Source organism: Lissotriton vulgaris, chromosome 4_1 (assembly GCF_964263255.1).
Source record: "Lissotriton vulgaris chromosome 4_1, aLisVul1.2, whole genome shotgun sequence".
NCBI classification, from domain to species: Eukaryota; Metazoa; Chordata; class Amphibia; order Caudata; family Salamandridae; genus Lissotriton; species Lissotriton vulgaris.
The window spans coordinates 1137702604-1137720311 of record NC_141691.1 but is presented as its reverse complement, the minus strand read 5'-3'; the positions used below and the strand labels follow the sequence as shown (position 1 = coordinate 1137720311).

Below are 17708 nucleotides of genomic sequence, written 5' to 3'. Positions count from 1 at the left end.
AACTTCTTGTCATGATGGCTGATTAACAAAAGCAATATACCATTCAGTCTGTTAGACCCTTCTGGTTGCGGGTTTGCAGATTCTCCAAGAACCCAGGGTACCCAGATCCAACAACCTAACTGCATCTTACAATGGTTCTTCTTTGTGTACCGGGTATAGAGCAATTCATATGGTAAAATATAAAGAGTGAAAATGAGTATCAATGAAACCTATGAGTTATCAGCTACAGAGTTGAGGAGCAGTGGTTATTTGTACATCTCTGAATTTGTGTGTACCCATACCAGCAGGTGATTCAGAGGGCATTTGTCAAAATGCTTATTTCCTTATACACTGGCTTACATTTGAAAGCCACAAATGCAGAGAAATGCAATTGGTATTAACAAATGATCTATTATTGTGGATTCCCAGAGGCTTTCCGGAAAAAAAAGGTACCTTTAATTGTGCGGCTAAGGCCAATGACAGGAAAGACCCAAAATGCAACATGGACACATCAAATTTTTCCACTAAATTGCCTCTTGAGATTTGGGTAGCTGTGGATTATGGGCCCTAGTTCAGCCAGTAACTAGGGAAATTAGTAAAATTTTACATTTTTTAAAACTAGACATGTAACGGAATACACCATTGGTGGACTTCTGTGGCTTCCACCAGGTTTTCCTACCCAGATGCCTTTGCAAACATCAAAGCTGGACTAAAAACACATTTTTCTCACATAACTAAGAAAATTTCCTGGTCTGTCAGAAGCTACACATTTCCTACCACTCTCCCAAGTCTACTGATAAATATGGTACCTTACTTGTGTAGATAAGCCTGGTGCCCGAGACAGGAAAGGCCTCAAAACACAACATAGACATCAAATTTTTCCACTGAAAACAGACTATTTTTTTGCAATGCATCTTACTGTGAATTTTGGGACCTATTTCAGCCGGCACCTAGGGAAACCTAGCAAACCTGCACATATTTGAAAATTATAAACTTGGGGGAATCCAGGGTGGAGTGACTTGCATGGCTCTCACCAGGGTTACTAAACAAAAAGCACTTGCAAACCTCATACTTCGATTTAAAATAAAACACATTTCCTCGCATTTCTGTGATGTAAAGTACTGGAATCTGCAGAGAGAGAGACACATTTCCTACCGCCTACCATTCCCCCAAGTCTCCCAATAGAAACGGTACCTCTCTTGTGTGGGTAGGCCTAGTGCCCGCAATGGGAAAGGCCCCAAAACACAATATGGAGACATCAAAATTTCCTGTCACAAAAGTTACCTTATTTGGCAATTGGGTAGCAGCATTTTTTTTGCCAGGGTAGCAATGTTTATTTAACCAAGGATCGATGACCATCCAGGAAACCTACCACACAGACATTTCTGAAAACTAGACATTCAGTGAAGTCCAAAATGGTGTTCACTGCAAGGTTTTCTTACCCACAATGCCCTGCAACCTTCAGACTTTGCCTAAAATTGCACATTTTCATGCATTTCTGTGACAAACTTTGGGAATCAGCAGGATTCCACAAAATTCCTCTGGAATCCACAAAATTCCTACCAGGCAGTGTTCACTCGCTTGTATTGATGAAATGCTACCTCACTTGAGTGGCTGGGCCTAGTGCCCACAACAGGTACAGGAAGGTTACGAACAAGAGGCCTCCTCAGGGACCTAAAAGATGAGTACCTTGTTGTTGGAATTTAGCGGTGTCTCCTAGTTGTGGTTCTGGACACTGATGAGAAAAAATGTGTTGTACCACAAGAAGACAATGATGCTATTATTTCACAATTGAAGAGGTTACGTATAAGAGAATCTTTTTGCTAACTGAGAGTAAGGCCTCAATCTGTCATCTGGTCCATTTGAAAATGGAACTGAATAGTACAACAATTGTGTTAACAGTCTCTTTCGCACACAGGTATTATCTGGAGAAAATTAAAATAAACGCACCCTAAAGATACTGCAGGTGGTACTCCTTATCCTACCTCTTTTTGCTTGGCTTTAGGAATGTTATAATACTTACTAATAAATGTTTTCAGCATACTTGTCTATTGTGGACTTTGTGGTGTCCTACTTTCCACCCCATTTTGACATAACTGGTTGATCTGATGCCCAGATTTGGAATAGTTATGCTTGAGGCATTGTGAACAGATGCAACTGCTGGATTTAAATCTTAACTTCTTTATTCACTTGGGTTCTAGGGAAGATACGTTTATTTATTATGTTGTCTGGTAACTCTGATCTCAGGCTTTTTTAACTTTCCAAATAAAACAAGATTTTAATTGCATTCTACAACTGCATGACTAGATTCACAATAGAAGCTGATAAAAGCTATAAGGAAGCATTGGAGCTCAAGGTCTGACATGCTGTAAAGAGTTTTCCAAAACCATTACAAATCAATGAAGATTAAAAATGAGCAAGAGAGGAATCCCAGGAAGGAATATGCTACTTACCAGTATGCATCTGTTCTTGGCATAGAGGGCTGCAGAGTAGTACATCATGAATAGATCGCCATCTGGTGTTGGGCTCGGATGATTGCACTTGTTTTTCTCTTGGAGAAGTCTTTTGTCGTCACGAGACTGGTGACTCCTCCTTTGTGTGCTAGTGTGCATGGGCATCGGCTCCATCCTTAGATTGTTTTGCCATAGTAGGGTTAGATGGAGTAGTATGATAAAATACAGAGAGAAATGCCCATGTAAGTGTATCTAAATAAGATAGTGTTGGAACAGACACAGGTTTCCGGGGAGGCTGGGAGGGCATGTACCACTCTGCAGCCCTCTATGCCAAGAACAGATGCATACTGGTAAGTAGCATATTCCGTTCGAGGCATATGGGCTGCAATGGTACATTATGAATAGACTATACAGCAGTTATCTCCCTAGCGGTGGCCACCAGTGTCTGTTGCAACAGTCTGAAATAAAGTCTTTAGTACAGCTTGTCCCACTCTAGCCTGTTGTGTTGCCTGCACATCTACACAGTAGTGTTTTGTGAAAGTATGCGGTGTAACCCAGGTAGCTGCTTTGCATATGTCATCTAGGGGAATGTTTCCTAAGAATACCATAGATGCTCCTAGTTTACGTGTAGAGTGAGCTCTAGGAGGAACAGTGAATGTCCTCTTTGCTTTTAAGTAGCATATTTGTATACATTTTACAATCCACCTGGCAATGCCTGCTTTAGAGAGAGGATGGCCCTTATGTGTAGGAGAAAACGCTACAAATAGTTGTTTTGTCTTTCTGAAAGTTTGTGTTCTTTCTATGTAGTACAATATTGCCCTTCTGACATCTAATGTATGTAGGGCTCTTTCTGCTACCGTCTGTGGTTTTGGAAAGAATACTGGTAGTTCCACTGGCTGGTTGATGTGGAATGCTGAAGTTACTTTAGGCAAGAATTTTGGGTTTGTTTTAAGAACCACTTTATTTTGGTGTAGCTGCATAAATGGTTCTTGTATTGTAAATGCTTGCAACTCACTTACTCTTCTGAGTGAAGTAATAGCTATAAGAAAGGACACCTTCCATGTGAGGAATTGTATTTCACACCTATGCATAGGTTCAAAAGGTGGTCCCATTAGTCTGGTAAGTACTATGTTGAGATTCCAGACTGGGGCAGGTGGTAGTCTTGGTGGAATGACTCTTTTGAGGCCTTCCATGGAAGCTTTTATTGCTGGTACTTTAAACAGGGAAAGATGTTGTCTGTTTTGTAGGTACGCCGCTATAGCTGCAAGATGTACTCTAATAGAGGTTTAGGCAAGGTTACATTGCTGCAAGTGTAGTAAATAGCAAATAATCTGTTTAGTGGATGCGTACAGAGGGTTGATGTTATTACTGTTACAGTATACAGCAAACCTTTTCCACTTTGCTGCATAGCATGCTCTGGTGGTAGGAAGTCTTGCTTGCTTAATGATTTCCATACAGCCTGGAGGTAAATCTAAGTATCCAAATTCTATGACCTCAGGAGCCAGATCGCTAGGTTCAATTGTTTGGGATCTGGGTGCATTATTTCTCCATGGTTCTGTGTAAGGTGCATGGGTAATAATCTCAGCTTTTGATGTGGCACCTGTGAGAGTTGCAGTAGCGTGGTGAACCACGGCTGTCTTGCCCACGTGGGTGCTACTAGTATCATTGTCATTGAATGTTGTTGCAGTTTCCGAACCACTAATGGAATTAGTGGGAGAGGGGGAAAAGCGTAAGCAAATTTGTTGGACCAATTTATCCATAGCGCATTGCCCTGGGACAGGTGGTGTGGGTACCTGGATGCGAAGTTTTGGCATTTTGCGTTCTGATGAGTGGCAAAGAGATCTATCTCTGGTTGTCCCCATCTTTGGAAGAATCGCTGCAGTATTTGGTTGTGCAGTTCCCATTCGTGTATTTGTTCTGACTCTCTGCTTAGGATGTCTGCTATCTGATTTTGAACTCCTGGTAGGTGTTCGGCTAACAGATAGATCTTCTGAGGAATGGCCCATCTCCAAATGTCCTGTGCTAGTCTGGATAGTTGGAGAGTGTGTGTCCCCCCCGTTTTGAATATAATACATTGCAGTCATGTTGTCTGTTCTGATCAGGACTGCTTTGTTGAGGATTTGCATCTGGAAAGCTTTTAATGCTAGAAACACTGCTAGTAGTTCCAGATAATTGATGTGCAGTCTGTTTTGCTGTACACTCCATTTTCCCTGTACTGTATATTTCTCCATATGCGCTCCCCATCCGGTGAGCGATGCATCCGCTGTTAGTATCACTTGTGGAATCGGTTCTAGGAACGACCGTCCCTTGGAAATGTTTGTTGTGTTCCACCACTTCAGAGAGCGATGTGTGCGGCCGTCTACCAACACCAGATCTGTAATCTGACCTTGAGCCGGATATCACTGTGTCGCTAGACACTCTTGCAGTGGACACATTTGTAGTCTGGCATATGGTATAAGCAGTATGCATGAGGACATCATCCCTAACAGCTGCATGAACACTCGAGCTGTTAGTGAGTGTTGTGGTTGAAATTTTTGGATCAACGTGATCATTGTTTGGATCCTGACTGGATTGGGGTATACTTTGGCTTTTTCCTGTGTCTATAGTAGCCCCTAGGTATAGTTGAATTTTGTTCGGTTGTAGGTGGGATTTTGTGTAGTTCACCGTAAACCCTAGCTGGTGCAGCAATTGAATGGTCTTTTGTGTGTTCTGAAGACATTCTTCCTGTGACTTGGCTTTTATTAGCCAATCGTCCAAGTAAGGGAAGACATGTATTTCTTGTCTTCTTAGGTGTGCTGCAACTACTGCTAGGCATTTTGTGAACACCCTTGGTGCTGTTGTGATCCCACATGGAAGGACTTTGAACTGATAATGTTGTCCTTCTACTACAAACCTGAGGTATTTTCTGTGGCCTTTGTGAATTGGGATGTGAAAGTAAGCGTCTTTTAGATCTAGTGTAGAAAGAAAGTCCCCTTTCTTCAGTAAAGGAAGTACTTGTTGGAGCGTGCCCATGTGGAAATGTTCAGAGTTTATGTATGCATTGAGTGGTCTGAGGTCTAAGATTGGTCTTGGAGACCCGTCTTTTTTGGGGATTAGGAAGTATTGAGAGTATACTCCTGTCCCTTGCTGATGTTTTGGAACCTTCTCTATGGCATGCTTTTGTAGCAGTGATAGTACTTCTTGTTTTAACAATGTTAGATGATCTCGACTCATTGGACACTGTCTGGGGGGATGTTTGGTGGGGTAGCTGTGAGTTCCAGGCAATAACCATGTTGGATAATCTGTCTCACCCACCTGTCTGATGTGATGTTTTCCCAGACAGGTAGGAACTGTGATAAACGTCCCCCGACCGGTGTTATATGGTCTGGGGGGAGTTGTATTAAGTCACTGTTTTGGGGTTGGGGAGTTGCGGTTGTTATTTCCGCGACCTCTACCCTTGTTGTTGTTACCTCTGTAACTCCCTCTTGAATTACCTCTGGGTGATGTTGGTGTAAAAGCGGTAGATTGTTGGCTTGTGCCTGTATTTTGTGACCCCCCTCTATAGGTGGACCTACGAAAGGTACCTCTTTGAGTTGGCTGTTGTAATGCTCCCATTGATTTAGCCGTTTGTGTCTTTTTTCATCTTTTCTAAAGTCTCATCTGTTCCTGAGCCGAAAAGTGTTTTTTGGTCAAAAGGTTGGTTCAATAAAGAGGTTTGTACTTCTTGTTTGAACCCTGAGACCCTAAGCCATGCATGTCTTCTTAACATGATACTGGTGTTGATGGATCTTGCTGCAGTGTCTGCTGCATCTAATGCGCACTTAATGGAAGTGTCAGTTATTATCTTCCCTTCCTGTATAAGCTGGTCTGCCCTTTTTTGATGTTCCTTAGGGAGATGTGTGATGAGCTTTTCTAACTCATCATAATGCGCTCTATCATAACGTGCCAGTAGCGCTTGTGTATTAGCTATGCGCCAGCTGTTTGCTGCTTGGGATGCTACCCTCTTGCCTGATGCATCTATTAGCTTGGACTCTTTATCAGGAGGAGGAGATTCTCCTGTGGATAATGAATTTGCTTTTTTACGAGCGTTTGTAACTACAAGCGAGTCCAGAGGTACTTGTCCTTTGATAAATATTGGGTCCTTTGGGGCTGCCTTATATTTTTGATCAATTCTTGGGTTTAATACCCTAGCCCTCACAGGGTCTTTGAATACGTCTGCTGTGTGATTGAGAAGACCCTTTAGCACAGGTAGTGTGCCTGATGTTCTTTGTGCAGCAGGTAGCGTTTCTAAAAGGAAATCCTCTATTTGAGGTTCTGTATGTAAATCTACTTTATGGTATATAGCTGCCCTATTAATTAACTGCACAAAACCTATATTATCATCAGTTGGTGAAGGTTTTGAGGGGTATAATTGTGGGTCGTTATCGTCTGACCCTGCATCATAATTTTCCCATGGGTCTTCCTCATCTGGGATAGTGTTGTCATCTCCATGAGGTTCTCCCTCCCCTGCATCACTGTCTACATCTGTTTGAGGTGTAGATGGTCTTGGTGTAGAAGGGGGGGGGAATAGCTGGCCTAGTGTGAGGAATAGGAGAAGAGGGTGAGTCTCTAGGCTGAGGAGAAAGGGGAGGAGTTGTATTTGTCCCCATTGTTCTCTTTTTAGGAGGAGGAGCTTTGTCATCTAGTTCATTCTTCCTCTTTTTCGGTGATTTTGTCACCACTTTGCCAGTTTGCGGATCGATAAACAAAGTCTTTTGTTTAAAATCTGTCTGCTGCTCCTGTGTCGGTACCGAAGTTTTTGGTTCCGAAAGGTGCCTTTGCTTCTGACTGTCAATGTTCTGTGTTTTTGGCACCGAGAATTTGCTCGATTCCGATTTTTTCAGTGTCGAGTAAGTCTTCGACGTCGAAGCATGTTTCGGTTTCGACATGGAATGTTTCGATGTCGAGCTTTCCTTTGTATGGAGCTTCGGTGTCGATGTCGATGTCGACCGTTTCTCGGATCCGACATGGTGGGAGGCCGAGAGTTTCGGTTTCTGTTTTGGTTTCGTTGCCGGGCCCGAAGGCGGGGCGTCAGAAACTTTCTTCGGTGTTCTGACCGGGCTCGAAGGCGGGGTCGGTACCACACGGGGTCGGTTTTTTGGTAAGGGGACGTCGTCACTCACGGTTTGTTGAACGTCGATTTCCTCGACATCAGACTCGTCCCCTTCCGACCCGACTCGTCTTCATGTTCCTTTTCTTCTTCTTCGAGGTGTTGGTCTTCGAACAGCTCCGGGATTGCCTCCGATTGCATTCTTGAGACCTCGTGTCTTCGGGCTCGACGGTTTCTAATCGTCGACTTGGAGGAGAACGCTGCGCAGGCTTCGCAGTCCCTGGAGTCGTGTTCAGGTGATAGGCAGAGATTGCACACCTTGTGTAGGTCCTTGTGTGGGAACTTAGCACCACACGTTGGACATTTCTTAAATGGAGTCCTTTCCATGGACTCCGGACTGGACTACGTCGAGAAAGGCCTCCCGGTCTTGTCGACGTAGAAGAAAATGTTTATTGTTGGAGTCGAAACGAGTCAGAATGGAAATGAAATCGCGTTCGATAACAATAACGTTGAATTGGAAAGGGAATACGCGCCGAAATATCACTTTTTCTCGAAGTCTATCTGGAGCGCTTCAATCCTCATCCGAACCAGATAGCGGAAAAAAACAATCTAAGGATGGAGCCGATGCCCATGCGCATTAGCACACAAAGCAGGAGTCACCAGTCTTGTGACGACAAAAGACTTCTCCAAGAGAAAAACAAGTGCAATCATCCGAGCCCAACATCAGATGGCGATCTATTCATAATGTACCATCTGCAGCCCATATGCCTCGAACATTTCGTTACCATACAACCACATCAAGGTTTCCAGACTTACGTGAACTACTGAACATCAAAACACACAAAAATTCCAGTAGAAAAAAAATAATGATAATGACTTATTGAACGAATAACATCCAGCGAGCTCAAATGTACCCAAATCAATTAGTCAGATCTTTGCTTAGTTATAGATGGGAAAAACTCATTTTATCGAAGTCTGAAAAAAGGTACATGTACCTTATAATTTCTTATGAGGAATTGCAAAACAAACTTGTCGCCTTACTTCTAAACTGAGCGATTACAACTGGTTACAACACCAATGTTAATTGTAAAAATGCACCCCTTCAAGGTTAAATGGGCTGATTTTGGCAGTAACTTAATAGAAAATGTCAGTTGAAAACCATTTGTATTAAAAGTCCCGGTCAAATTAGAAGCTCTTCTTGTGTAAATCTAGCCAACTCTACATACACATAGCCTTACCATGATAGACGAACTTGAAACCTTTGGAAGTGAACAGTGGCGGTGAGGTACTAGATGCTAAAAGGAGGTCTGCACCATTCTTGGTTGGGTATCTCTAATAGTCTGTGCCAGAACTCAACGATATGACACGCAAATGGAGTATGCTTTGTGGCTTGTTTATGAAACCAAATTGAGTAACTTTATATGTGGACATACAACAGAGTCTTGTTGCTCTTTGTGGAAAAAGCAGGATACCCTTGGGTTTTGCCAAGCCATCAACAAAGTGACAATAAAAGGTAAGCATGGACACCAGTGTACAATTCAACTGCCTGGCACAGACGCACCAATTAGGTTACAGGATGAGTGACCAAACATAGATTTGTTTTGCCAGTACTCTTCAAAAATCATAACTGCTCATTTTAGTCAGAAAGTAGTTGGTTCAGCTTACTTTACCACCGATGAGTGGCAGAACGTGCATCTTCCCCGACTGGCTTTCTTTTACTGATGACACAATTAAGCACGTTCCACAAAGGATAACCTGGCGCCTCGTCCACCGATTGACAGGCAGCTGCATCTTCCCTTTCCGAACGTTGTACATTCCCGAAAGCTGGATGCGCTCAGAGTTGCCAATCCCATGGGGCTTTCCTGTAAAGGGAACAACAGAGGCAAGTGAGATTCAACTTGTACTATTATCCCTTCAGATTCAAAATTTACACTTCAACTTGAAAAAAATCCATGATGGGTCCAAGTGAAATAAAGGGTACACACTTTAAACATTTCTGATGCACAAACGCGAAAAATCACTTGCTTCCTGCTCCCACATCTAAATAAAGCCAGTAGGGTGCCAACAACAAATTTAAGCTTTACAAAAGTACATTCTTACTAAAAAGAGGAGTTGAGAGTTTCTCTCACACAAAAAACAATTTTTCTCCAGGTATTGTAACCTGCATTTTTTTGAATGTCAACAATTCCAAAACAGTTTTATTTTATTTTGTCCATTGAAGACACATGTATAATTAATCACGCAGAGCAGTCTTAACATTTGTCTAAAGAGAACACAATTGCTGGACAATTGTTTAGAACAATAAAGTAAAAGGAATGTCAAACATTTTTAGGTCTTGCATACATGTAAGCATGTCGTCAGCAGAGCGGTTGTATCTCGTACTTTAAATTAACATATACTTACGAGTGGGTATTGGGTAACCTACTTCAAGCTACTTGTCAGTCACAAAGCCAACACAGAAACAATTGATTCTCTGACCATATTCAATTGGCTGTTTATGTCTCCTCCTGTCTCCAAAAGAGTCCTAGCATTCCACCAAATATGGGACAATTTTTTTCTCCTGCCTCTCCCTTACATTAGTGCTGCTCACCCTGCCCCATAACCCCATTCGTTTCTTTTCCTCACTTCTCATTCTCGAATCCCTGCTTGTTAGATGATCTACCAGCAACCCCTGTTCCTTTTTTTATTATTTTATTCTTATGAATTTATTTTACGAGGGTGCAACAGCCGAGGGTGCGACAGCAACGCACTGCTATAAGGCCACTTGCTTCAATCATTCCTATGGCATCCCATGCAGACTTTATATATTAATTTATCACCATTTGAAAATAGCTACTGCTGATTCAGCGGGCAAGTATACTTCTAGACAGCTTTTTCTTTAGGTGAATATCAATTTCAAGTAGGCCACTGGTGCGCGAGTATGCACGCAACTCACAGATGGCCATTCTGGAATTCTATTTTCTCGTACTTTGTAATTTTAACTGTTCGTAAAATGGCAGTTGGACACCTTGGGACAGTAAATTCAGGATAAACACTTTCCAATGCCAACAACTGTCTGCCTAGCTAATAAAGGCAAGATTGATCGGATTTACCAATGCTTGTTTAAACTTGGGACACAGATTGATTCATTTAGACCTGAGGGGACCGACCGCTGCGTTTAACAGACTCTTCAGTGAAATGACCACTCGCAATCATTTTGCGAAGGCAGCCTCTGCATCATGCGGATGTTTACAACCCTGCATTCTTTGCCGACATGCAATGCTGAAAATGTCCCATCATGATTTTCTGTAGTTTTCAATCCCTACCACAGAAACATAGCAAGCAATAATGAAAAGACCAACAAGGTCTCAAAGTCTGCAGTAATGAGTGCGAGGCACACAGAGGAGTGGTGTAGTGAGCGCTTGCCATGGACCAACAGAGCGAAGGATAGCAGCCTTGCAGGGGGTAAGAGATAGGTGAAGGAGGTGGAAGGACAGATGGGATGCACATTCTGCCAGGTACGTAGGTGAATAGATATAGTGGTAAGAGACTTACCACTATTTTCATCAACCTGCTCGATCAGTCACACACTACGTAAATCAGTGGGAACAGGTCGACCGACCTACAGACTTTAGCGCTCAGATTAATTGCATGGACTTGCACTGCATGCAATCAACTTCCTGTCATCTTGGCCAAGACGATTACTAAACTGCTGAATTCCCTATATCAGGTGAACCCCTTTGGCCTATTTCCCTGTTCCATCAATCATCTGTGCTGCCCCTATTTCGGCTATACCTGGTGCAGTGATATCTGCTAGTGGGCTAGAGAAACATACTACAGAAAAACAGGTAGTTTGGAGATAAGATCTGAACACCATATTGCCCCTGGCTATTAAGTACAGAACATTAGTGTCTGGCAATGTTTAACTGTGTGGCGAGTATCGCTGTAACTTTCACCACGTGATTTCTGGGCATTATGGCTTGGCTTGAGTAGGGATCACTAACAGTTACACCTATCAGGAAGAATTTGGTTCAGGGGCAGGGTGAAAGCCTAAAGACTAGCTCAGAGTGAAGGGTAACAAAAATATATTTAAGAATTCGTATTCCAGTAATAATGTTATAATCCAGTTTTGATTAGCGTCTAGCTACTGTGATGTTTACTAAAGATTTCAAATGATGGCATGCCGCGCACTCACTAGAGTCACAATGACTAGGCACCCAGAAGGTCCACATATCGAGAATCTTATAAGGCCATGTTTCACAAATGTTTTAGAAGCACAACCTACTTCATAGTAAAACAGACCTTCGCATGCTACCTTGCTTTAATGGAGGAGATGGCCTTTTCTTAATGTAAGTAAAGTACCGTGTGGTAAGTAGCTCATCATTTACAGAATGCATATTTTCCACTGAAATGGCCACTAGATTTCCACAGGCAAATAGTTTTACTACTAAAACTATACTGCACATAAACTATGTGTAGAAATCGGGTTTCATAGAATATTATTGGTTGATCACCAAGTAAAGTGTCTTAATTTGTTCGGATGCTATTAAATCGTAGTTTACATCACCCTTCACAATTACAAAAAAAAATGTGCTTCATTTTTGCTTTTCTAACTACTGACTGTGAAAGTTAATTTACAGGTATTTACATTGTGTTCTGTTACGAAACAAGTTATATTCAAAACCATTTCCTCTCACATCATGTACCCCAGAAAGATTGCCACATAATTCACTTTACTTTCTCAGACTGTAAAGTGTGAAGAGTTTATAAACACTAATCCCCATGTTAAAAAAATAAGCAGCAGAAGACAAGGCCTGACATTTGACTTATGTGCATCTTTATTCATTGCACTTAAGCGTCCGCCAATTGGCTCGGGTGGGAAACAAAGTACTTGGATCACTAATTAGTGGCGAAAAGTTTGGAACAATGTCACTTCCAAGGCGGGAAGTTAGGCTGGTGTAAGAACATTTACAATCTTCTGCAGGCGCCTAGTTGTCTTTCCCAGCTGCTGATTGAAGCTCAGGAGCAAAGCTGCAGTCACGCCAGATGAACGCCCTCAGTTTACTGCGCACTCCAGGCCTATAGTGAACAAAGTTTGCAAAACAACACATAGAAGGACAGGTGACCCCCCTACTCCTTCCTGCCCAAGTGCAGAAATCAGGTCAATTGATGTAGTACAACCGAACATGGATGCATGAGCTGAAATGTTGGCAATTCAAAACCACCCAAACCACACCACCACCAGGTCAATAAGAAAAATGCCTATTTGAGGAGCACACAACAACAAGCATATTTGTACCAACTAGCAAAATCCAATTAGAAGAATCCAAAACCTGGAACGAGTTCTGGTGTTCGTGTCTTGCTCTGATAAACATTAGCCAGGCTATGTGATCAACGCTTGCCAGGACTGAAACCCTGCACAGAGAAAGGTTTTTCCATTGCCTACAGGTTTATTGGCTTTTCTCTACTGGGGAGGACCGGTTCTGCAATGGCAAGGAAGCAATGCCAAGTCTAGCGGAACCAATGACAGAGAAAGTCGACAAACTCATTAAACCGTAAGTTCGCAGGGCGTAGCTTCATGGTGCTGGTGGCTTGCAGCATAGCTTCATGGTACTCGTGAATAGCCTTGTCACAAATGAGGAAAGGCTACACCCAAAGCCTGCTGTTGCAGGAAGGGCTGGGAAGAGCAATCAAGCGACTATGCCCCAAAACATTACTTAACCTGCACATTAGATACTTCAGACTTTTTTCATGTCTTAAAAGCAGAACCTGACTAGGGTTCTACACATGCTAAGGAGCACCTACCTGCAAAGCCAATAGGTCTGGCCTTGGCAAGCTGAAGCAAAGTTTTTATTTATAGCAACCAGATGTCAGAAATAAAATGAGTAAACAAGAAAACACGCCACTGCCTAAACGTGGTGTTCATATACTTGCAATAAATGTTTGCATTAAAAAAAAACAATTGCCACCTGAAATTTTAATAGAAAGGTTTATAAGGTTTTTCTATCAGAGAGGCATACTTTGAAAAGACACAGAACTTCTCATTAGTTTCAATGTACATCAATAAATATGACCCAAGGATAGTTCAAATACACAAGAATGACTTAAAAAAGGATAAAGATTGTAAAGTTAAACACTGGCAAAGTAGATAAGAGTAATAGCCCTGGCAATGAAGTGCACTTTATTTCAGGCAAATGTGCACATATAATCAGGCAAAAATGCCATCACTTGCAGTGCATAAAGGCAATTACTGAAGTAAGCTGACCCACTGCCTAATGTAATATGTGTTAGTTAAACAAATGTGAATACAGTTTAGCCCATCAATTGATACAAACGGCAAACCAAAAGCCCCCACCCCCATTTATGCATATAGGAACGTATATTTATTGATTAATTTTGTATTGATTTTTTCAATTACATGAGGCTGGCGAAAAAAATAGCGCTCTCTATACGAGGCTCAAAGAGGAGCATGGGTATGCAAAGAACTACAGAATAATTCTTACAGATTTAAGAGATATGCCAACACTGCTGTGTCAGGTTACACCAAGATTCGGTTTACACACTTCTGAAATGCATACTAGACTATGAAGAAAAAGTGCTGATAATGAAAAAAAATTAAAACTGTCGTACTGCTGGTGGACATTTCATACATGGCCCGTACAAAAATGGGGTTAAAAATGAGCTAACACAAGTAGGTGAAAACTGAATTCTCGGGGAAAAAACAATCACTGCATAAATACCATCAGCTCGTATTTTTAGGCCACTACCTCGTTGACTAGTACCCTAGGCTCTATTCAAGATAATTAATTATACTTAAGGTGCATGTATATGCCACCTCTTGCTATTCCATCTCTCATCCTTTTCTGCTTCTTGCCACACACAGTACCAGGGTGTTTTCTTTTTATTAAAAAAAAAAAAAAGTAAGGAAGCAACAAACCATCCTGAAGACCTAATCAGATTTTTTCCTTTCTTTCCCTACAGCTGGTCTTCAAAGGCCAGTCTTCTAACTTGCAAATGAAACAGAAACTTTGAGATTAGGTAGAGTTTCCTCTCAAATCACTTCCTATTCACTTATTGTCAGGCACATCCATCAACTCCTGTTATTGGCCCCTTCAAATAAGGCACAGCATCTGTGTTTCATGATTGGCAGGCATCTTGATTGATTGGAAAAAACACTAAAATCCTGTTTATCAGCAACCCTCAAACAAACTTCAAAGGCGATAGTTGTTAGAAGCTTTTCCATCTCCAGCACAATTCATTTAGGAGTTTGGATTGATGCAGAGCGGTTTCTCACAGCAAGCCATAGTTAGTTGTCAAAAACACCATTAGGTAGGGTAGTAAGTTATCTGTATAGATTAAATCATTTATAATAAAATAATTGAGACTCTAGTCCTGTGTAGATTACATAACTGCAACATAATTTACTCACTGGAGTACATGAGATAAACTACTTAAACTTATGTGAAAGCAAAACCACTATCTAAACCTAAATATAAGTGCAAACTCTCTCAGAGCAATTTCAGTGTCCAGAGAACTGGTTAAGATATGCTGTATCTCACTCGCAATTTAATCCAACTGCTAACTAGTTGGTTTGACTGCACAAAACTATATCGGTGACAGTCCTCCTGTCATTAATATTATCTATAGCTTACATCGGTCTATATAGGAAAGATGCTGTAAGAAGGACATTGTTTCTACGTTTTTAAATTATCATGCTTATTCGATCTGTAAATGATTATTCTCCTTCTTTTATCCCTTCTTACTAGAAGGAGAACAAGATCTGAATCTTGGTACAGAGGACCCAGACTCTTGTTTAAATAATTATCACTTGCAGAGCCTCTCTACCACTTCAGCATGCTCCTATTAACACCTAAAAGACCATTCTGGAGCTCTCAATCCAAAGCAGAACCATGCGCAAACGACCCACATCGAGCACATCGATTGTACACGTATCAAACAATAATGCTCGTTGTGACTCAAAATTCATTCCCATGTTGCAACTGCCTCTTCAAAAAGAAAGGTAGGATCCTTTTATTTTACAAAGCGATAAAGTTGCAAGTCTACCTTCAATTATTGTACTCATTATCAATTCTCAGGCACAAGCAAATAGAGGATTCCTCCAAAGACCATCTCTGAATGTCTTGGAAGCCATTATTTCTCTCATCAAGTGTGTTTCTGACCTTCCTGTGCCCAGTACAGGAAGGATAACTGGCACGCAGTCAGAGATTCAAGGACAGCAGGGATACCAAAAGAATACTCCTCATTCCAGTCATGTAAAGAGGAAAAAACAGGAAAACCTCCGATAAGACTATGCCTTCGGGCTTTCAGCAGACTTACTTGTTAACTTTTCTCGGTCTTCAGGCGAGAGCCACCTCAAAAGTAATAACTGGTATGAGGACGGTGGAAACCGAGATAATGTCCGTCAGTGGAGAGATACTGCTTCTTCCCTATCAACAGTACATGCCTGAGAGGTTCTAGAGAGGCAACAGAGCAGTTACTCGCTATGTTCCTGTACTTGCATTTTAGTTTGGCCAGTAGACTTACTGATAATTATTGATACAGCTATGCATCGTATTACTTCCTGCATGTTTTGTTTCGCCCTTTTCAGGTTTCGTTTGCACTGTGTTTGCAAAGCCTCTTGAAAGAACAAAAAAAATCTTAACGGGTTTAGAGCCTGCCCTTTACTTACCATTGGTTGGCTCCCACATCACTCGCTTCCTTGCTTCCTATTGGTCAGAACTGCCACCGGACTCGTTCCAGGCTTTTTCCAAGCTCCACGGGTGAAGACTAGGTACTCTTTCCTGTAGCCAGTGTCCTTCCACTGGACACAGGCTCCTGAAGGTACTCTTGTGGTTTTATTTTTTATTTTTCAACATGCATTAGCATATTTTAACCCACCCTCTTTGTTTAACTCACAATCCGCTGCTGTTTTTAACCAAGCCCACATGCTTTTAACCCACCACCTCCCCCCTCCTCGTCATCCCAATCTCCGTTGCTTCATACACCCCCCTTTCCGCCGCCACCTCGCCATCTCTCGTTTTCCCCATCTTCAACTCTCATGTCCATTCAATAGGCACAGGGAGATATAATGATTTTTGCCCTGAATCACAGGATGTTGAGGACATGCAGAGACTGAACCTGGATCCACAGGTCAAAAGTCAGCAGCTCTGGTCATACTGCCACATCCTTGCCACTCTAGGGATACTTTCTGGGGTGGGACTTTAACCCTTTCACGTTCGGTCCTTCTCATCCCCCGGAGCATTCTCTCCAGTTCCTTGCCTCGCTTTGCAACCTCATTACTAAGAAAGGGGGGGTTATTCGGAGTGCTAAAGGAAGTGCTGCACTTCATAAAGGGCAGTCGGCGCGCAGACAAACTAATATTTATCACCTCGGTTCATGTTTTGCAGGTCCTGCTGTAGGCATTAATCCCACCCCATCCTGCACACAAAGATACACATGTACAACATCCCATTTTCAAGTTGCAGCGGCAATAACACTTAACAAGCATTTGAAAAGCAATTTGTCTAATTTTTGCGAAAGTTTAAGCTATTGGCATTGTAAATGACAATGCCTTTTATTTATCTGTTTTGATAATTAAAACGTAATTAAAGGCATGGTCATTTACAATGCGATTAGCTTATACTTTTGTAAATGCGAGACCTATTTCATTTCAAAGTAGCAGCCACCATTGTTCCGGGCTGCTTGGAAAGTGAAAGAGCACATGGCTAGCAGAAAGTTGCAGGAAACTAGTCATGCCTGCAGTAGGAAAACTCATTAAAGAAAATAGTGCTCACAGACTAAATGTGACATACTGTGTAACAGAAGTAAAAGGGCCAGCTTCATGGGATGGGACAAATGAAGACGAGGAGGTAATAAGGAGGGACTAACAAGCCTATTAACGAATCAGAAACCAGCATTTACAAAGGATAATGACACAAGCCAATGAAAAATCTGGGCAGAGAGTGATGGAGCTTCAAGTCCACACTCTAATACAGCGTGCCTCGCAGACCAGTGCATGCGCTGCCCATGCTCAACCTAAAAAGGGCCACTTGAGACTGCTCCTCTCAAAAATACCCCCCAAGACGATGCTTTGAGAGCATTCCATCCTACACTCGCTTCGTGGTTTCCCTCCTTTCAACCACTTGTGCCCTTTTTTGACCCAATTTCCCAGCCACCACACCAGATCAAAAGCGCAATGGCACTTTGTTTTATTTACTGTATGCAATTTT

At 42.0% G+C, this 17708-nt stretch overlaps 1 protein-coding gene across 1 annotated transcript in view; it reads right to left on the bottom strand.

The window, feature by feature from the left end:
* PHLPP1 (PH domain and leucine rich repeat protein phosphatase 1) overlaps positions 1-9359 on the bottom strand; it is a 479370-nt gene extending 470011 nt beyond the window's left edge. The window contains exon 1 of the mRNA XM_086965387.1: positions 9166-9359. Within this exon, the coding sequence (XP_086821513.1) occupies positions 9166-9315 (150 nt within the window). The 5' untranslated portion in view covers positions 9316-9359. The remainder of the gene's footprint in view (positions 1-9165) is intronic.
* Positions 9360-17708: the final 8349 nt, after the last annotated feature.